This window comes from Ascidia mentula, chromosome 7, assembly GCF_947561715.1.
Source record: "Ascidia mentula chromosome 7, kaAscMent1.1, whole genome shotgun sequence".
NCBI lineage: Eukaryota > Metazoa > Chordata > Ascidiacea > Phlebobranchia > Ascidiidae > Ascidia > Ascidia mentula.
This window is the reverse complement of record NC_138572.1, coordinates 5458334-5480943: the sequence shown is the minus strand read 5'-3', so window position 1 is coordinate 5480943 and position 22610 is coordinate 5458334. Positions and strand designations below refer to the sequence as shown.

The 22610-nt window shown below is 37.1% G+C and overlaps 3 protein-coding genes across 3 annotated transcripts; 1 reads left to right on the top strand and 2 right to left on the bottom strand.

The window, feature by feature from the left end:
* Positions 1-3392: 3392 nt before the first annotated feature.
* LOC145908413 (uncharacterized) lies at positions 3393-11170 on the bottom strand. The gene is made up of 12 exons (XM_082995689.1): positions 10641-11170; positions 10011-10211; positions 9035-9280; positions 8435-8588; positions 7996-8065; positions 7524-7690; positions 7284-7330; positions 7016-7091; positions 6159-6566; positions 4286-5826; positions 4028-4102; positions 3393-3875 (listed from the first exon to the last, which is right to left on the bottom strand). Exons 1-12 carry the CDS (start codon positions 11136-11138, stop codon positions 3837-3839), a joined length of 3522 nt encoding a protein of 1173 aa, XP_082851815.1. The 5' UTR covers positions 11139-11170; the 3' UTR covers positions 3393-3836.
* Positions 11171-13665: 2495 nt separating this feature from the next.
* LOC145909288 (CDC42 small effector protein 2-A-like) lies at positions 13666-19346 on the top strand. The gene is made up of 5 exons (XM_082996657.1): positions 13666-13863; positions 14261-14333; positions 14549-14653; positions 16282-16385; positions 17118-19346. Exons 2-4 carry the CDS (start codon positions 14280-14282, stop codon positions 16375-16377), a joined length of 255 nt encoding a protein of 84 aa, XP_082852783.1. The 5' UTR covers positions 13666-13863; positions 14261-14279; the 3' UTR covers positions 16378-16385; positions 17118-19346.
* Positions 19347-19565: 219 nt separating this feature from the next.
* Positions 19566-20811, bottom strand: LOC145909287 (U6 snRNA-associated Sm-like protein LSm7). Its single transcript, XM_082996656.1, has 4 exons — positions 20724-20811; positions 20385-20469; positions 20252-20323; positions 19566-19886 (listed from the first exon to the last, which is right to left on the bottom strand). The coding sequence occupies exons 1-4, from the start codon at positions 20727-20729 to the stop codon at positions 19750-19752; spliced, it is 300 nt and encodes a 99-aa protein (XP_082852782.1). The 5' UTR covers positions 20730-20811; the 3' UTR covers positions 19566-19749.
* Positions 20812-22610: the final 1799 nt, after the last annotated feature.

The following is a 22610-nucleotide window of genomic DNA, read 5'->3' as shown; positions in this document are numbered from 1 at the left end:
CATGTCACAATCTCCAAAACCCCTGCTGATCTTAATTTCTTGCGATATTCGTGTAAAGATATTCATCGTAACTTTGTAGCGATAAGATTATCACAATGTGTACAAGTTTAACCGCACAGAATAGCTTAACTACTTGTACAGAAATGCATGACATTCTGGCGGATTTCTAAATCACTGCACAATTTTATACCCAATACCTTTCTGCCTATAAAATTATTGTTTGTGCTGTGAAGTAGGTTCAAAGCGCACACAAGCACCTACCGAGTGCTTTTTATTTGTCCTAATCAAAGTCCCAAAGCAACATCCAATCCTTCGGTTATACGCCTGTGATAAAAGCAAGAGACGCCGACGGAGCAATTAACGCACTTGAAAAGACGTCTTTCCTGTTGCAAACAAATTAGTATCGACTCTATAAACGCCCCCACAGTCTTCTTCCCATACATCTTATTGATTTCGAACGACTAAAGGGACTACGACCAGCCACAGCAGCACGTACGAACAGCGCAAATTGTCCAATGCCATATTGGTTGCAGTTATGCCTCGAAACCAAATATTTGGCCAATATATTTTACACCCTGAATGAAACAAGTCACTCATCGATGCATTTATATTCCTTTACTCATCGCATAATTGGGCGCAAACTCAATTCTGCTTCTCCAGTGCTAGTTATACAATTTGACGTATGAGTTGCTACGGGGCTATGGTTTTCCGGGAACCTGTACCCGCCTACAGACAAGCGTAAATACACTCTCCGCGATTGTCGCTACTGATTCATCTTCTCTGTCGACAAAGAGTTTTGAAACACACTGTCACAGTATATTGTTCCGAACCTTGGGGAAAACTACTTCTCCTCTTACTCAAAACCACACGCATACCAACAATAACACCACGGTAAACAGAGCAACTTGAATTTACCTCCCAAACGTTTTGCTCAACAGCGGCTTCACACCCCTACCATGATTGCCGATACTGGATACGGGACAAAGTGCCGCCAACAAAGGACTGGTCATTCATCATTCTTCACTGACAGGTTGCTTTTGTTTCAGTGTCACCGGTGTGTAGTGCGTTTCTCTGTCCGCTAAATGGTACCGAACGCGTTGGTGTTATGACTGCGAGAAGCCGCGTCTCGTACAAGGATTGAAAATATTGTTGAAAGTGCGGACAATAAAACGGATGTTTCAAAAATCGTTTTTTTTTAGTCACAAATTGCAAAAACTACTATAACATTCGAGAACACACAAAATTCAATCAATAACTCTCAAGTTGGAGTGGAAAGAGTGGATTCTTGGAACAAAAGATATCATATGGACAATAGAATAGAGTGACATTCTTGATGTGCAGCGAGGATAAATTTAACGGTGTTGGTGACTCTTTTGCAAATAAGACGTTTTTCTTGGGTGGCTTTCCGAGTCCGAATGCATGTTGTCCCAAACCGTTTAATTTCGTTTTGTTGTGAGACAAATTTAATGCCTTTTGTGGTAAATCTGTGGTCAGTTGTGTTGTCATCCGCTCGGCGCTTTATTGTGTATCGATCCTCACGTTCCTCGCGCGTCGCGCAGAGAGTCACGTGACTGATTAAACCGTTGTTAGGGATTGCAACAGACAAAAGGGGAGGATTTGTTTGAAAACGTATTTTCCGATCTTGGGGTTTTCATTGTTTCAATGCAAGGTCAATCACATTTGGCGAAACCTTTTTTGTAGGAGTCAAATTAAAACAAATTCTAAAATAGAAATCCAAATGTCTCATAGTTCAGGCAAATATTGGTTTATTAAAAAAAAGTCCCAAAGGGGATTGAGCATCATGACGAAAACAAAACAACTATGTGTTAATGTATAAATAAGTACTAATGTAATAAGCGTGACCCGGATAGTTGAACAAATAATTTAAAAAAAAATAATTATGTAATAATGTCTGAAATATATTCTGTAGGTGTTGCTGGATGCTTGCTATTACCAAACGTTGTTTTATTAATTTGACAAACTTTTGTATAGCAAGCAACCATTTTTCTTGCAAGACTGTTTTCCTATTGATTTGACTCGTGGCAAATCACTTCTTTTTACTTAAACAGTCTTAGAGAAGGATCGTTTAACTTGGTGAGATCCAAAGGAGATAAAAAATATACTGCAAAGACCCGGAAAATTCAGCAATGATTGGCTTGGCTTGATCAATAATTTACAGGGCTGTGATTGAAATCAACCCCTCGGCAGGTTCCGTAATTTAATCCTTTGCACCGAAGTTGCGCAATCTTTCTGTCTCTTTGCAAACAAAGCTGGCATTCGACCCTTTTTCAGCGAACTATTTTTGACTTATGTAAAAAGACAAAAGATTTTAACGTAGCAAATACATGTTTCCATAATCGCGGTCAAGTAAAATGGGTAAAGGTCAAAAAATGTGACAACTAACATGTTAAAGTAGAATCGCCTTTTTTCATTTTTGTTTTGTAAAAACGATGTGAAATGCAGTTAAATAAACTAAAATAATTTGTTTGAACAAATATACAAAGATGATAGACTTATACGCATGAGCCTGTTTCAAGGATAACTGAAATGCAATTTGCGTGTTGGAGTTTCGATTAGCACGAGCTCATTGAATTATCGAACATAAACGCTGTGTGCAGATAATTGTCCTTTTATAGTTTGAAAGTGACGTTGTTGTTTATTTCGAAATATTGTGCACAACTGTCTGCAGCTTACTGATTATTCGTGGCCCATTACTTACAAAAATGTCATTTAGAGCTGCAACCACAGTCAACAGCTGCACTGATGAGACCTTGCAGGTCTGAACAGTGTGTACACCTGTTTGCAGCTCTTAATGATTAACCTTGTTCTTTTGCACATATATAAATAATGTTAGTGTTACAGGGAATAGGAAAGCCAAAGCTAATATGCAAACATTTCGAAAAATATTAGCTCTTCCTTTCTTATTCGGCGTAATAAGCTATCAGTTTCGTCACTTTAATTTATTCTTCTGCTGGTTTTGTTTACGTAGCCTATATGAAGCATTTTCTATACTAAAACACATTGTATTGTGGACGTTATTAAAGTTTTTTGACGAAATCAGGAACTGAGCATTTTTTGTCGGGTCATAGTTTTTGCTCACCATCAGGATTTTAAACGAATATTATCGCATTTCACTTCCCGACCTGTTATTCTTTTTCCCTATTGATAAAAAGCTTTTTGCTGAGTTCCGTATTGAAAGGTGGATGAAGAAACTGTTATAACAAACAAAATCAAGCAACCTGTAGTATGTCATTTCAATTTAATGCGAAATTCGGCGAAGCAATAAACACTAACGTATTTGAAAAACATCGACATCTAGCGGTAAAAACATTTCCGCTTCTTGTAATTCCGAAACAAATATGTTTTTAAAAATCAAGTTCGCCAATCAGGGAACTTTTACTTTTTATAATCGCTTAACTTGACATAACTTAAACTGGCATCTCGATGTCACTTTTACTCAACGAATGCCACGTTGACTGGATAATCGATACGACAGCACCTGGTTTGCGAAAAAGGGCGTTTTGTATGCAGGGGCGTAATACTGGAATATTATCTGATATTTTATACACTAACGACGTAACCAAACTGTATCGAAAAAAATTAGTGGAAACCTATTTTTCTCAGGCTTGCTTGAATAAAAAGTCAACACGAACCACTGCCAATAGACACCATTTTGTTGGTATCACATCGTTATTTGCTGTGCATGTATTTAAGCTAAAAGCATCAGCGCGTCTTGTTTATCTGTTTATAACACAATGAATAACTTGTCGTCCAATTGGCAACCGACATGTATTTGTGACGTCATAAATGGGCGCGATTGGCGAAACTGAGGTAAACTAAATGTGATGAAGGTTCGGCGTGCTTCCGAATTTCACCTGCGCAAAAACAATGAGTTCAAAGAAGGTCCGGAGAATTAAAGGTAATTTTTTTAAATTTGACCCCATTCCTGTTTCAGTTACAACGGCATGTAACTTTGGTTGTTTGCGTATGTCCCGTTTAAAGCTCATAATTTTACGCATAGCCTTACTTGTTTTGTACTGCTTCTTCCGTCGCTCCCTGCGTTCGAACGAAATGATTTGGTTCTTCTAAACTCTTGCTCATCCTGAAACAAAAGTCATTTTATGAGTCTTGCAAACAAACAACAATGAGAACGCGCACCCAAAACACGAAGTGCGAGCAAAGTCACATCAATACGAGTTTGCAATTTTGGGAAAAGTTAACATTCATATGGATTCAGTGAATGTTTCGTTGACGTTTTTTTGTCCGAATTTTACTTTATGCAAACCTTGTGTCTTCGGCGCTCCCGATCCGAGGACCTGCTCCTTCCTTTTGGCATCCATTTAGCATCTTCGGTACTCCTTGACAACCTCCCTTCTCTTTCCCGAGATCGTGATCTTCCTCTACCTCTGGATGTTGATTGGCTTCTTATCGGCGCCTGTCGTATCCTTTCGTCATCTAACTCTTGTTGCCAAGATCTGCTCGACCTTTGGCTATTTCGTCCATCTCTGGGAGCACGATCCCGGGAAGAGCTCCTTCCTGTCGCTGGATCTTCGTTACTCAAAAGCCGGTGACGCATTTCTTGTTGACTCGATCTTCTGCCCCGTCCGCTGTTCCTTCCTCTTGGTTCCCAATCATTAAATAAATCCTCTTGTGGAGACCTCCTGTTGTCCAAAGATGACGGCTTGTTTCGAAGGATTGAGCTTGGGACTCTTTCAAAATCAGGAAGTTGTCCTCTTTGGCGGGATGATTTATTCGGTATACGAAGAGATTGACTAAACTGTGACCTCGGCCTGGAGGAGTTGCTCTTTGTCCTCGTGGAAGGTCTTCCTCCAGCTCTTGGCGTCTGATGGCCTAATGAGGATGAATAAACGCTTCCCATCTCTTCATAGTGCTGACTTATTTCATCTCGTGGAGGAACAATGGGAGCTTCAGAGAAACGACTTATCGTCCTCGGGTTCATTCTGCTGCCTTTTCTAGAAGGGGGTCTTAAACTCCGGTTATCATCAGTAGTATAAGAAGTGCGACGCCTCAGATCCCCGCTGTGGTAGCCTTCATAGTTACACGAAGAATTTGATCTATCAGCAGAAGCGGAACGTTTTCCGGACTCCCGACCGCCGCGGCCACCGTGTTTGGACCAGGAGGAAGAACGACTCAATTTTCGCGTTTCGCGCGGCGATGGCATCGTGATATCCGGTGGAATCGGCCTGCGAGACTCGATGTCATCGCTAAGTAAGGAGGAGTGTCGGCTCATTGCAGAAGCAGCGGCGAGATTGGGAAGACTTCGGCTCCTTGTGGACAAGGAGTAGTCTTCGTTTGGCATGTAGGTCGAATAATCATCGTTAGCATTGACCGGAAACCACGTAGGGTTTTGGTTTTTCGATCTTGGTCTACGCATGTCGGACATGGCGGAAAATTGTTGCATTTCTGGGTCATAGCGCGGGGGCCTTGGTGGAGTGGGGGTGTACACAGGGGGTGGCTCATGTGGGGGTGGCGGGTAACCTCCAGCGAATGAGTAGTAGCTTCCATAATCACCGTATGTAAAATCACCATAGCAAGTACTGCATGAATCATCATAGTAGATACTCTCGCTGGGGGTAAAGGGATACTGAGGGGAATACCCATTTCTGGGTGGAAGGTCTCGCTTTGGGGCTCGGTTTGCGGGTGGGTAACCTGGGTAGTACTTTGGCTCGCCCCTCATCTGGGGCCGAAACCCGTACACTGGGTCGGGTCGGTCGGTGGAGATAGATTGGTGATGTGGGATCGGTGTTCTTCTTCCTCCATAACTCCCGTACAGAGTCGAGTTATTAAAGCTGTACGGATTCGAATCTAAAAAGGAAGCTTTGAGATTAGCAATGATGCTCAATAGTAGTTTTCTTAATGGATACATGCTAATACTTCAATAATATTTAATTTACAGTGTTTTTGTCAACTTTCTAATCCCGTTTCTTTGCATATTTTTAACATGTACGATTAGACGTTGTTTCTGCAAAGGCTTTTGTTTTGCCTACAAATATTGTAAATAAAGTTGTAATGAACGCGTTGAAATTTGTGAATTACTATATAACAGAACATACCTTCAAGAGAAAGTTACACTAGATTAACTTTGTGAAAGTGAATATTTTTTCTGTAAATACCCAACGCCCAAAGTCTGAACGTACCAAGTGAGAACTGCTCAATTTGAGGTCCCGGCGCAAATACGGCGGATTTTTTCAGCCCCTCAAACTCGTAAGGATCTCGCATGGAAGTCAGGTGACTCGTTTTAGACCTGACATCCTTGTAGGACTTCAGATATCTGTCGCAATTTTCTGGGTGTTTTGCGCACAAGTCGCTGCCGAATAGACGGAACATTTCTTCCATCGGGTTCACGGCGTCCTCCTGCACGGGAGAGGTTTGATTGTGGTTAAGTCGCTTGAAGAAACTCGATACAGCCTCGGGTTGCAATTGAGGAACATTGGGTTTGTCTTCTTCCTTGTGACGTTTAGACAATGACGCGCTGCTACGTGACGACACGCGTGACGTAGACGACTTGAGGTTGCTGGGTTGAGATTTCGATTTGTGAAGTCCACCTGTCGCAAGCGTTTACATAACATATGTTATTGTAACATAGCAGAAGTGTTGGTGTGTTTCCACACCTATCTAAATACATAGGCAGGGCCACTGTTTGTACCTAATAGGTCTCGTAAGTGCAGCTAAGGTGTAACTTACAACAAAATACTTACAAGGAAACCTATTAGATCGAAACAGCGGCTCACTACAAAAACATTTTAATTTAATAGTCTGTTTTTCTGGCACCATAAAAACGTAACTTTATTGACCGACGTTTCGCCTGTTATCCAACAAGGTTCCTCAGGGTAATGATTATTTTTAGTGTGCCAGAAGAACAAACTATTAAATTACAATATGCCTGGCAGCAACAGAAACATTACAAAAACATTATTGGCTCTATTGCTTATCGGTTTACAGTTAAATGGCATTTTCGTTTTCCGCAAAGAAGATTTTTTTGTTATACACGTACCATTGGGAAGATTCCGTTTATCTGTTTCTGGCTTTTTGTTTGGGATTTCCTGGTTCTTGGGAAGTGGTGGTGGAGGCTAAAACGTACAAGTTTAGAAGAAAGTTTTAATTTTTAATAATATCAAATGAGCGTATTAGGTTTTACACAACAAGTTCTCTCAAGCTGTGGACATTTAAAAATCTCGTTTAAATCAGCTCTAAATTCAAACTTGTGATATTATGTTATTACTAAATATAATGCTATATATAAAAAAAAAATGAGTTTTTACCTTATCCTGTTTTTGTTTCGCTTCATATGTTGCGCCATCAGGAGTTTCTGCCAATATCGCAAGTCGGGTTATATACGGAATTTGTACTTTTTGTCGCAACAAATTTTAGTGAACTTTAGATTTTCGCTTGTGTTATAACTTATAACGTAAAGCAAAGTCTCAGGTCGACACAATTTCACTCAAACTTTCTATTTTAGTTGAACATATTCACAACACTTTGAAGTTTCAAAACTCTCGTACCGTCGTATATGTTGCCAGGGGGCATGTCGTAAAATGATGACGCAAGAGTTTGCGTGTCGTCATCCGTCCTGGCGTCGGTTGACGTCATATCCAGTACCGAATCGGGTGAATAAGCACCGTTTACCATCGGCCAGTTCATATACGAATTGTCTGTTGGCTTGTCCGGTCTACAGGCAAAAAAATTATGAAAAGCTTGGTCATGCAAACCCTGTATAGAGTATCAAAAGTTGACAGCAATGCGTTAATGTTCAACGTGTAAATAAACTAAAATATTACTTTAAAAGGTCTTCCTAATTAATTTTCCAAAAACAATTACTATTTTTGCAGTGTTTGGGTTGCTGCACTTCTTTCTTACTTTTTTGTATCGTGGTGTATTTTTAGTACATGTTTTCTGTAACCACATTAATTGCTGATTTACTTTTCTTATTGCGCAATCGCATTGCACTGCATAAAAATTAGAACACTCTCTCACCTGGTTGAAACACTGCTGACTCCGCTTTGTGACGTAGGTCGAAAACTTCGCGATGTCGAAGACGCCCGACCTATAAAACAAACAGTTATAACTAAACTTCTAATTCTGCTTGAGTAAGGAACTGACGATACACGAAGACGCAATATTCTGTATTATTATAACACCAGGGATTTTGTTTTTAAAGCAAGTGTTTTCTGTGAATTTTTCTTTGACTGAAAATGCAGTAATCGCCAGTTCATCGCGCACGCGGTGATGGTTTAGATCCAAACACAAACTACAGTTAGTAAACGTAATTGTACAAAACGCTGTTTTGCTGGTATTTCTTACATTTACTTTTTACTCGCATGTGACGGTTATCTTTGGGCAAATCACGACCAGGTTTAAGTACTTTACATATTAGTTGAACAATCACGTGATGCCCAAACAAATTGTGACGTACTGCTTTCTTTTTCGAAGAAGGACTTGGTGCGCCCTCCAGTGGATGGAAGTGAGATCTCGTCTTCATCTTCACCTCTCTGGTTGCTTCCCACTTTCGGAGCGTTCTTGTATTTCAACAAGCGAAGGTAGGAAACGAGCACAATGAGCAGATACGTCTGCAAGGAAAACAAATTCTGTTATAAGTAAATTGATCTTGGCCTTACAAAGCGGTTTCCCAAAAACTTGCATATTTGCAATATAGCTACACTAATGAGATCTTATAGGCCGCAGCATTGTGCACTGTCTGCAGCTTGTTACTGATTATTTACGATAATTTGTCACTCTTGTCACGTGAAGGATACTGTTTACGTCACAGATTAAACCGAAAAAGCCACATCGTTCTTCTTTTAAGTGGCTATCCACATCAAATCCGCTTGGTGACGCACAGATAAAATTCGGTTATTATCATTTAGTATTTCATGTTATATATTTTCCCATGTACCGCGCTTTGGTGTTGTATGAACTTAATGTCAATTGAGTAAACAAACTCAAGCGACTGCCATTTTACTTTTTTTAGACCGTCGAAAACATGACATAAGCTAGTAAAAATATACAGTCTTACATATGCAAGAGTGTGCGCTCCAGTGAGTCCCCAAGTAGTTTTCAAGCTGTCTTTAATCGGTTTGTAGTCCAACGAGTCAATGACAGTTGGCCCTCTGTATGCTGTTGGGTCCCAAAAATCGTGGTTCTGTACTATTTCCTCTGGTATAACAGTGGCGTATATTGCTTCGCCGAGATTTCCCACCATGGCAAAGGCAGTCAAACTTGCCCAGATAATAACAGCATTCCTCATTTTCTTGTAGTGTTCCTACAAAAATAGATCTTATATAATGCATTACTGATGCTCCAAGGCGTGTATTCGCCTCGTCATTTGACCATGCGGATTTTGCTGCTGCATTGTAACCGAAACGTTGATATTTATAAATATTATTGCTGAAAAAGATTTTTTGTATTGATGGACATCTAATATGTATATTCCTATTGAAAAATCGCTAAAAATGTTTTTGTAAATTTGGGTCCTCAGACGCAAACGAGTTAAAAAAACCTGATCAAAAAGCACGTATCTAGTATATTATGTCATTTTCCAAGGCCTTGATGTTACACTGAAATTTTACATTCACTACAGGAAGCGCATCACTATACACATCGATCCATATTTGGCATTCATGTGAAAGGAAAGCGGAAATGCAGGGACTTTCCCATCGTGACATGCACAATGCCTTGTGTTGCGTCACAATCGAACGTTGTTTACGTTTTATTCGATGGGCGTGTGCAATGCAGGGCCGAAAGATTGCTTGTGCAACTTTTTACTTTTGTTGCGTTGCATTTAATATGTGAGCATTTGACATTCAAATGGCGCCATTTTTTCGCAATTAAACTAAAAGCATTCATTTGGGATAGATAGATTGCTTTAAAAGAAGTACATTATGTTTACATTTACCCGTTAATGTATTTCTGCCAGAGGAATAGATTCTTTGAAATTGACACATTACTGTCTTGTACATGATTTTTGTCAGACCGAAATGTGAGGAACTAACCTTTTGTCCCCAAATGCAAGACGCCACTAGAAGCACCAAAGCCCCAAACATCGATATTGATGCTGTTGCCATTCCGAAAAGAATTAAAATCCTCCATATGTCTAGCAATAAATCCTCCCCAGACCAGATTACTGTCGTTTTCTTGTTAATGTGAGTGTGATATTCCCCGATGCGATACACCAGGAACCCAATACACAATCCCTGCGAAAGGAAATATTTAAAATATAGAAGGCAGCACTTGTTGAGCATTTGCACGATGGTATGTAATTGAAATGGCAAATTGTTTTAACAAAATAATTAACCGTAAACTTTCGCAAGTGTAGCAGAAAAAAAATGTAAAAAAATAACAATGTACTATGGGTCCTCACACGAACCAATGGGTTATTTTCCGCCTAAAATACAAAAACACCGGGACACATTGGTCACATAAATCTGTGCGACTGTTAACGGTCAGGTGTAAACAAAGCAACCACCTGTAATTTTTTGTCATAGATTAAACACTAAACCATACCGTTAATAGTCGCACAGATTTCTATGTTACACAGGCTTATATGTGGATCAAGGATGCTGGCGTTTTGGATGAAACGAAATCAGGTGTTATCCAACAATATCCATTATGACGTCACTTACTATGTATATTAAAGCAGTTAGCAAACTGCCTGCTCCGAGACTACAGAACCCGCAGCACGTATAAACAATGGGATCTTTGTTTTTCTTTGTTTTCCACGGTCGACCTTCACTGTCTACGTCACTAAACGTGGAAGCTCGAGAACTTGTTGTTCTTATGCTCGAATCACGAACAGAAGTCCTCACTGATATTGTATCATCTGACTCGGGGGTTACTGCTCGTCGTTTAGGTCTTCCCCTTGATATGGTGGACACGGAGGGTTCCCTCGATACAGGTCTCTTATTCTTGTTTGGTTTCTTTTTGGCCTGAGGAAAAAGCGGATTTTTCTTGTCTTTTACTTTTTCTTTTTCGATTTCAGGTTTATTTTGTTTCTGCTTTTTTGTGTTCTTGTCAGGTTTCTTGTCTTTAGAAGCTTTTTTATCTTTTTTGTCTTTTTTCGACGTTTTTGATGTTTTATCCTTCGGCTTCTTGCTGATTGTAAATTCCGGTTTAAGTTTCATGTTTTTTTTGTGCTCTTAAAACTTTGCTACGAGTCCACCATCCCTCTGATAAAAAAATAGTAAAAAACTACTTATTATGCAATTCTTATTTCAAATGGCCGAAACTGCTTATCAATAACGGCAAATGTTTTTTGTACGCAAGAGTTTAGGCTTGAATTCTTCAGACTACTAGTTTTTTCCTCCCCTTCAGACATGACTACTAAACCCTTTCGGCTGCAGTTCTATCGGTAATAACATTGTTTCCAGTCGTACAGTGTTGCGATATAGCGGTGCGCACTATCCATACATCTTCCATACCCCGCTGACAACGCATCAAACTTCAAATACACATACAGTTGCCTGTCAGCGTAAATACTTCACGAAAACAGCCGCACAGAACAAAAGAACTGCCGAAAACTTGAACGTCAAGTTTTTGGTAAGCTCGCCCCCGGGCAAATATGAACGCATGTGATAACTACATACACGTGTTGAACTGTACTAGTTATGACAGTGCTTTGCTCCAGGGCTTGGTACAATTAACTGTTTGGGAAATGACCTTTAAACGTGATGTTTAGTGCTATTGTTACGCAACTGATACAAGATAATTGCGTGTATTCACAAACAATCGAACGTGTACCTTGAAACCTGTTTGTTTTTCTCTTGAGATATTAACCACATTATCTGACCTGTACCTAACCTGTTGTACGCTTTATATGTTATATACTTTTTTTTTACAGCTTTTTCGAAAATTGTCATTAACTCCTTCGCTCTTCAGTGAACTGTACACCCCGTTTTATTTCAATCCAAATGCAATTTTTCTGATTAACAATCCCTATCAATACTTCGTTCCCCGAGCATGCGTTTTTTTGCTTTTTGCTTGTTTTGTGCGTCCCTCGTTTTTTTTTCTTGGCACATTTCTGCTTTTTTGAATTACGAGATTCTGCATTTTTTGATTTGCTAAGCAACATTCTGCGATTAAATAAACCGTTTTTGTGCCTTGGTATCTGTTTGGTGTTGATGACCAAATCGCGTTGAATCTCGTAAAACATTTGCGAACAACAACATTTGCATGCAATTTTTCCACAACCTTCTAAACACCCTGAACCCTAAAACTGTTATGTCGGGTGATTTTACAAGTTCTGCAAAACTATAATGTAGTGAACAAAAGTAAATATTTAGAACCGAAAGCATCAATTTTAAAAATAGCAAAAGTGCCAAACATGATCGACAGACAGCATATACAGTTCATACTTGTTTTGATTTGGCAGTCGATCCGGTTGAGACCAAACTAAGAACGAGCCTCCGGGGACCAACCACAGTGGAGCACACTATGACCAAGCTGCTGCTTTGGAATTGGACAGTACTGTTTTGTGGGCCACAATATAATCATGCGATATAGTCGAGCTACAAACGGTGACTCTGTGACTGCTGTAAACCATCTGGCAGTTGAACTGACTCCATTTAATGCGAAATTAACTTTTGACTTTAAACAATACGAGCTTAACGCGACTCTGGGAAGTTATGGAAAGTCAAACCCACGAAATTTGTCGGAACAGATAAAACGTATGCGGACCTGTAGTTGAATTGGGATGTAGGCCAAAAATATTGTTTATTAAAATTAAACAGTGGAGGAAATCACTAAATATTTTTACCATAACGAATGACTATCCATATTGGTACTCACCAGCTATTGAATTCTTGCCGGAACGCCGTACCGGACCGTTCCGGCTTACTTGGTAGGGGGCGCAGTTACTATATCCAAAGTACAATGCGATGCAAAATAGGCGATTTCGTGCTAAAGGTGAGAGTATGTCAAGCGCCAAACAAATGCACGCTAAAGTGAGGAAAATAAATTAATTTTAAGACGGCCCATCAACACATTCGCCCTCTCTTGGATTTGTTTTAGTACTATTACGAAATTTAAACAAATACGATTTTTGTTGTCATCACTGAAGCTGCATTCGATGTTGTGTAAAACTAGTTTCGTTTGGATTGGAGCAGAGACTACTTCTCTATTAGAGGAACGAAAACATTGCATGAGATTAAACGAACATTTTAAACTGGTTCAAGCGATCGTAGACACGTCCAAATATGGACATTTCGTACTACATTGAAATAACAAAGATCTGTATGAGTAATACAGTTTTTATTAAATTATTTTCCCACAGGCATTTTTTTGAAATAAACGTTGTGAAAACTTTGTATAAATTATTTCGATAATTATTTGACACAAACAATATACGTCATTGTGACATAATAAATATGTCACAAAGTATATAATTTCTATTGTTGGGTTGGTCTTGAGTCAACACTACCGGTCTAAGTTCTTCTCGCCTCATTAAGAAACTGAACAGGTTTTTTACGACGGTTAAATTGACAACATTTTCTGACGTGTTATTTAAACAGTGTATTGTTGTGTTGAACTTAGTAAACGACGCGTCAGGGCGTTACTAGGGTTGTTGCGAGTATCTCGTTAAACTCAATCATTTTCGTTTTTGATAAAAGTAGTGTAAAGGAATAACTGAGTAACTTAAATTCTCGTAGATACATAGTAATAAATTAGAAGCTGTATCTGATTTGGCTGATAAGATTACTGAATTTGGTTGTATGGCTGTACTGTACTTGCCATAAATGTCAACTGGATATTAAAGTGGAACTATTTTGGATTTTTTTGGACACTTGTATCACACTCATTCGAAGCGTTTTATTTACAGCAGGAGCGGAAGGGAATTCCTTTCGGCCAAAAGTTAGCATGCCTTTTTATTGTAAAATACACTCCTAGAATGGAAAGTTTCTAAGATAGGATTTTTATTGCAAAAATTATTTTGCCCGCAACGTTGTTTTCAATCTGGCTGGTCTCTACTGCGTGTAGTTATTTTGTAAAAAACGAGGAAAGCTTGTATAGAATAAAACTTATAAACTAATTTTTGAGATATTCAGCCCACTGTAACACATTTAAAACTCATATGACATTTTGCAATTTCTGTATTGTGACACCTGTTTATTAACAATTTGGACACAGCCTAAATTTAACCAAGTATTTATTTCAGTCCTTTATTATGCCTCTGATAACATGTGAACATGTAAACTGAATAACTGACCCTATTATGAACTTCAACATTTTGTTATTAATTTCTTTACAGTTATCTCACTGACATTACAATGGCGGAGATGTGGGTATGCTTCTCATGCTGCATGTCAAGTAGTGGATCATCAGTAAGTTGTTATACTGTGTCTGCATGAATTATCCAACAACATTGTAAATACATATATATATGTACCCATTTAGTGTTGCAAAAGTACATGTAATTGCTTTGATATATGTGAATAGTGATTTGCTGACTAGTTCCTGATTGTTTTAAATCCCTTGATAATATTTTGTTGAACAATTATTTAGTGTGTATAATTATACGAATTTCTTATCAATTCAGAAAAGGAAGCCAAAAAGAAGGAAACTTGATCCTAGCATGATAGGAGCTCCAGCAAATTTCCAACATCTAAATCACATTGGATCTGGAGAATCCAGTGGTAATGAAGTAAGTGTACCATGCTATTTCATAGATTGGTGGTGGCTACATAGCATTGTGTTATTATTAGATCAAAACTACTCCATTGCAAAGCATTGTATATCACATGTTGACACTCATGCACCATGTTCTGGTTTGTGTAAATGTGCTTGATTGTGAGAGTCCATTCAAGGTGTATGTTGTCTGAGCCAATCTTTTACAGGACAATGTGAAAGTAATGTGTCAAACAATTATAGTCTCTTCATAATTTGAAAGAGGGGGCCTGTCCTGCCTTAAAACATGATATCTATATTTTTTTATGTCCTGCATTGTTTTTGTTCTGCTTGTTGTACAGAATAATGACATTGCTTCTTTTGAAGTATATTTTTGAGCCTCATGCATGGCAGGACAGTGATTAATTGGCCAATGACTTCCCTCGAGTTGTCATGAAGGACATGTACCACACTATTTATATTTAGTGCTGTGATGAAGTAAAAAGTGATGTGTCTGATAATGGCATTTAATGACCCACAGTGACGTTCTATGATGATGTAAGGGCACCATGTATAGTCGTTATTACATTTGATACATAGGTTAGTTAGTTTAATAGTCATACATGTTAAGACTTCAGTTCAGTCATTTGGTGTCAAGCATGTCTCTCTACCTACATAACCTTAGAACATGCAAAATTTGATATTTACTTTAGGCACATTTTTAAACCATATGCGATTCTGCTATTACATTTGTGGTGTGCCAATAAATATATATTTGTATATATATATATATATAATAAATAATAAACCTATTTCAAACAAATTATTTACTTTAAAACATGACAATTATACTGTCTGCCAGGCAGAATATCATGTAGTTCTCCTGAAATCACCCTTGTGAAAATGCTTATAACAGGAAGTCTGCTATTTCATGTGACACACTGCAACATGCTTTGAGTGATGTAATGCTTTGAGGCATGATATTTTAAGATATAATTACCATCATTTCGGTGTAGTAAACTTTCAGCCAAATTGTGTTTAATTTACATACCAGACTGAACTACGTAACCTTTAAGTGAAATGATGCTATTTTCTGGTTATTTACAAATAGAAACCTTATTATTTCCCAGAAAAGAATGATTTTCTGACTTTGGCATCTACTAGTGTAGCTGTTTTACCTATTTTCATTCAATAATAAGTTTTTCAGTGTGAAGTTTTGATACATTTACATCATATTTATCATAAATTTTCAGTGGTTATTTGAAGTGATGATATTTTTTTATCTTTTCATTATTAAGTTGAGCAAACTTTGATAGTAATAATACCAATAAACTCACTAGGTTTTGATGTCTGTGATGTAAATGCAATTCATGGTGACCAGTAAAGGTGCATTTAAAAAAAATACACCTTCATTGGCCAATACGAACAGTACATATACAAAAAACAGCAATAATGCATGTATCAAAAGGTTACCCAATATTCAGCATAAATTACAGGCAGTTGTAGGATTTTCCATCCATTTTTAACTTTCTTCCAGAAATTTAGTGTTTATAAATGGCCCAATTTTGGGGTTGTTAAAGACCTCATAACATGTTTACATAGTTTTATGATTTGTAGATTTTTCTAAATTTCATTATATTAATTCTAAAATTTGGAACTATTTAGTTACAAGGCAACATGCAGAGTAAAGGTGGTTATGAATTTCGGACTGATGTATCCGTTGAACGTAAACTAACTGATGTAAAACCAGATGCCTCATAGTGGTGAAGGTAAGATATTATTTTATTAATATTTTTGTTTTAGTCAATGTCCAAAATACATAACAAACATAATCAACATTGCATGGAATTATGGGTTGGGTAAAATGGATTTTGTGACCTTAAGCATGTATATATATATAATGTACTGGAAATGCAAGATTAAGTATACTGTATACACCATATGTTCAGTTGCAATTTTACATTACATGCATTTTTGTTACAATAGATTGGTCCCATAACATATAAGTGGGATGCTTTAGTCTGTAGATTTGTCTTACAATTATTTGTATTCCTTTTTTTGTTTTGCGACAGGCAAAATAGAAAACTTATTCTGTTCTTTTTGCTTTAAAAGTTAACATAGGTTAGGTTGAACAATGTAGTTGGGTCATTTATTAGTCATGCAACAGTGACATGATTGCTTCACTTGCTGGTTGGTGTCTTTATGTATGAATCATACCATGCACATGCAGTAAAATATCACCAACTAATAAGGACATGTTACATTCATGGTTAGATGTGTTTGGCGACCATGTGTATGCATGTAAATGAGCACAGACTGTTTAAACTTGTGTTAATGTGGGTTTTGTCTGGTTTTAACTGTTGCTGATATTATCCCAGTAAACCATTAAGAAACTGATGATGATGGGATACGTAAAATTGATTTTTCTCCATACAACTAACAAAAATTGGAGGCTTGCTGCTTTAAAAGACAAACTATTCACATTGTTTGTATGTTTGTAGGTCCCACTGCTTCATTTTTCTTTGCTTTTTTCATTACTCGGACGATTGTGCATTGAAGCTACAGTGTTTTATGGTTTTGAAGTTCTTTTACAAGAAGAAGCACTCCGACGTGATATGCAGTCCTTCAACTCACTGCAAGCATTATGTGTGGTTTAGTTTGAGAAAACAGTGCCTTGGAAAGCTTTAATGCACACCTCATTTAAAATTGTTTAATTCAGTGGAATATTTTTAATTCTATTGTTTTTTGGCATCTATTTCTTTCTAAGCTTTTATACTAGCTATAAATGAATATTTTAGTGGTAAAACGCTTCCAATCAAATAGTCTGACCTATTGTGGATAAAATGATGTCTTAAACTTCAATTTTGTGCTTGTTTCATTCGGTGTATATCGTGGTCCCCTGTTTGAAGCACTTCAGTCGATATAACTGTTTTTTGGCATGCCTGAGATTATCTTTCTATTTGTCATACTGCATAGCTTATGTAAAAGAGGAAGCCAATATACACATGTCACCCTGGAGACTTTGTGCTGATCTACATTTTTTGTCAATCGTTCATTACTTTTGACCTTCATGTGCACATGTCATTGAGTAAAGGTCAACTACTGTACATAAAACAACACTTGCTCTATTCAATTCTCCATTACCGGCACTGAAATTGTCGCCTTCAATTACAAACCGTCTGTTATTATTCATGCAGTTAAAAGCTTGGTTTATTGACAAATAGGAACAAAGCTTTATGCCATTTTGCAGTCACTGATTAAGACCTTCTTTGTCATGCAGCGAGTTACAAATTTGTCATTAGATGCTTTTGCCATATTCTAATTGTGTACATTCAGTTTTTTGTTGCTTTTAAGTTTTTCTTGCGCAAACAAATACACAAAAGTATACAAGTGAAGGCCGGCAGTTGTAGATGGCATCTTCTGTGTACAAAATATATCAAAAGAATACTAATCTAACTAATGTTACACCTGCCCGCCATTGCAGGTGCCACATCAATGGCTGTTGACCTGGACTTGTATATGACGATGTATTTCCTATTTGTGTTGCTGTATTATGAAATGCAGTAATGTGAAATGAGTATCTCATTTATTTCTGCTTCTTTTGTCTTTTAAACAATTTTCTTTTATGCATTTTATGCAGGACATTCATGCATCAAAGCAACTTAACAGTGTTTGGGGTATGTCCCTTTTTTCCTAACTGCTTGACATAAAAATCAACTTGTTGACAATTACAAATTTGCTTGGTCATTTTTTTTGTGGTACTACATATCCTTATGCTAATATTTTTGCCTATTCTTGAAACTATTAGCAGTTTGAAAGTACAAAAGTTCAGCTTGTTTATGGCTGACAATTTGAAAGTGTCCTTTCTAGCCATACAGTGAAAAATGCTTTGTACTTTTCCATTTATCGATTGCAAAAATATTGGGCCTGTTTTAAATCTTGGATAGTGCCTTCCTTCGTACAAAGATGTATCTTTTCCAACTTTTTAACTCGAACTTCACTATATTCTCTTAAAGATATTCTCTTTATAATTTTGATCAATTTGTCAAGTCTTACCTCATAAGGGGCAGAACAAAATGAATGTTTGTTGGTTTTGCACAATTTTGGCTGGAGTCTTGTATTGTTACTGAAAATATTTAATTTCCATACCATGACTTCTTTCAAAGGCAAATTGGCTGTGAGTATACGTCCAGTGTTACGGTGTCCAATTATTTGGCTACTTGAAATACTGTCCACACTGGTTGAGTAAGAAAAATGTATTTTTGAAGTGGCAGTCTATACAATTGTTCCCGAATTATATTTTGTGGCATGCCATTTTCCACTGTCTTGCATTCAAAAATTTTGGAACCCACAGAATTAACAAGTTTTTTTTTCCCGATGCCTACATATTTGTTTTTGTGAACAATGCCTTGTGGAATGTTTGAATTTTATTCTTTTTGATGCTTTTCTGCAGCTGGTGTAATGTGTAGTCCACAGAATTGAGCAGTTTGCATTCAATTCGTTGTACTTATACTTTGTATTGCCATAAGCTAGAAAGTGACGCTAAAAAACCATTCTGCCATTACTTTTAATGTTTTCAAAGCTCCACATTTCAATCTTCACTTTCAAAACTTATTTGCTTTGCGTAGAGTTTGTGTTCAGAACGCTTTTTACTGTTTTATTATCTCCGTGAGCGCCATTCACTGACTTATGTTTTAGAAGTTACTCAGAAATCTTAATTTATGTAAGATGTGATCAAAAAATAAAATCTCTATGTGAAATTGCCTTGTCATCTATAAATTTGCAAGACATTATGACTTGTAGCTTGAAATTCATAACTGCTTTGGGTATCTACAAGTTTTTATGTCTCAACCAAAACTGTTTCAATTGTAGCATGTTATTACTCGAATGCCACATTGTAAAACTTCTATCATGCAATCAATGACAGAGAACAAAGCAGATTTTTTTAAAACAATTTATGAATCGAATAGCAGTGAAACTGAAAAGATAATAGCAACAAAAGTTCTAAAAACACAACGTAGTGGACATAGATCGGGTTTTAAGTCATTATATGTCACACATGCGATTGCACAGAGCTCTTGCAATCCAAGATATTAAACTGAGCAACCACCTTCTATGGTGAGTCTGTATTTCTCATGTGTTTTGAATAAAGGGATTTGGGATTTCTTCCATTCCATCTTGAGGACAAATTAGAACAACAGACGTTCCTCTGCAAACAGTTAAACCCAGAACTCTGGTGTCTTCACTTAACTTGTAGGGATCATCTGGATCTGCATAAAAAGGAACATTTTAAAATATAAAGCACATATGTTTGTTGCTTTAATAAGATATATAGTCAAATCCACACCACTAAACATAAGCACTTGGTTCATGCAGGGGTTCCCACATTATTGAAACCCAATATGGGGTAACACATTGTAATGTGGGGGTTTTAAAACTACCACCTAAGGATCATATTGTATCATCATTATTCGCTTCCCATCAAGGCAAAAAATGTGCAAGGTTAGTATAATTCCGCACATAATTTAATTTTTTAAATAGTTTGCTTTTTACAAAAATACACCATTCCACATAAAAAACAGTCATTCATCAAAACATAGTTAACTTATGGTTATGACATTCACATTCAAGGTACCTCTCAGTGCTTCTGTTGTACTGTCCAATACTAAGTTCAGAAGTGGATCATATCCTTTTAGAACACCGGAAGCTGAGGATAAACACAAGGTTTATTATTTATTAACATTTGAAAACACAAATATAATTTTCACCCTCTCTTCCACCATGGAACTTGACCCGAATTGGCCGATCCAAATATTTGGAAAGATCCAAAATACTTTCCTTCTTTTTCTTGTCCTGCGCACACAAACCATTAAACTGGGGTGTTACCAAAATGCATATTATGGTTATTACTGCTGTTGCTAATACCTAACCCTTTCAATAATCGATGTGCAAATATCGTTAATTGCGACTGTATAGCGATTATGATAATAGCCGCAATAAACAACTTAGTAACAGCAATTATTTTGATGCACGATAGATTCTAATGTTACCAAATGAAGACTAGTAAGATATATATTTTACAATTAAACGTACAGACGCATACATACCGACATTTCTATGGTTGATATAAAATGGTTCTGGACTAGATCTCTTTCCTTTCCTGTTGCAAATATGCGTTGTCGTACAAATAAAGCCAACGTGCGAAACTCTTTCGGACAAATACCTTCCTCTGTCGGCAATGAAAAAGTCGCGGGAACAAATTTTATTTAGCTACCGACATGTTAATAGTTAATTAGTCTCTGCGTTCAGGAATAAATTCCTGATGACCGATCTTGGAATCACTCCCAATTCCTGACCCATAGCTGCAACGATTTCCATCCTTTTTAGTAGGTGTGCTTTTGCAGTTTCTCTGCACTTTTACTCTTTTTACGTTGTTTTTACAGACACTGAGGATGCTTTGCAGCGAAATATATTGGTCTCACACGAAAGCCAATAGATTTTAACCCAGAAAACATATTTTGCAATAATGTTGTCAACGAATAACAATATAAAATATTCAAACTTTATTTTTCCATTGTGTAGTTTCTAGATTTTGGGTTTTTAAATCTTTTGGCAGCTAAGTCAAACCGTTTGCACCATAAACATCGACATAACTGAATAAAACATGCTAGGAACTTATGACTTTGCCACAGGCTTTTAGCAGGCCTATCTGGAATGCGGTAGGCCACACATTGGGATGAAATCAATGGATTGCCAGCTACATAAAGTTACTACAACACAATTCAACATTAAATTGTATAAACCCCATTAATTTAGCATCAAACACACTTGCTGTTTAGTGAAACAACTCAGTACTTTATTCAGAACATAGTTGAAAAAAAAACAAAAGAAATTGTGGCTATTTACAGTAAAACTAAACTCACTTAAAACCAAACTGAAAAGTTATTGTTAATATGTCAAGAGTTAAAACTTGAACTTTACAAATTAGAAAAAGAATCCACACAAGCATAATTATGAAAGAAAATGCAAGGCTGTGAAATATATGTACAAATACTAAGCAATGGAACAAAAATGAACAAATTTGAGGCAGTTTAGCAAAACTTAAATACAACTAAAAAAGTATGACAAATCCAGCTAAAAGCCAATAAGAACAAGAAAACAGGCAGTTCTTTCTAAAATCAGCATAATCATAATTTGAAGAAGCATAAAAAGTCACTACCATGATAACATAAAAACAACTATTTACAATGAAACAGTCATTCATGATAAATGAAAAGAAAATCATTTGTTTTCATTTGAATTCTGCAAGCAATTCTCATTGTTACACCAAACAAATGAGAGTGTCTTTGCATCCTGATTTTCCCAAGTTTGGCCCACATGATTCAAATCCTCACAGCTACTAGCTTCTTGCATTGAAGAATACCCATTATCTTCATATTCTGACATCCTCAAAGTATCAGGTGTTTGTGGAAGAAATTGATTGATGTTTACATTATGGTTAATGTTGTACTCCGTTTGATATGTTTGTTGTACAATTGGATAATGTGGAGGAGGAGGCAAGATTGGTGATAAATGTGATCCTGGTGGGGTCTGAAATGCTTGAGGCTGTGGCAAAGCCTGCTGCAAACTTTGGAAATTCCAGAGACCTTCACGACTTTGCATGCCATTATGTACATTACCCATTTGGCTTAGCTGTTGATAATAAACCATGCCATTGTAATACACACCACCAAAACCAATCTGATTGTTTAAGAGGGAAACAATCTGCTGGGAATTGTCAAAGTTATCCTGTGGGCTTGGTTTCTTAGGCTTAAAGTAAGCTCGGTTTATTTTAATCATGTAACCATGAAGCATGAAAGGTCTTCCTCTCTTGTACAAACTTAGCACAGCATTTGCGGAGTCGACGTTGGTAAATGTAACAAAAGCTATTACTCTTCCTTCATCTTGAATTAGATTGGTTTCAGTTATTTCTCCAAATTGTCGAAACAGTTGTA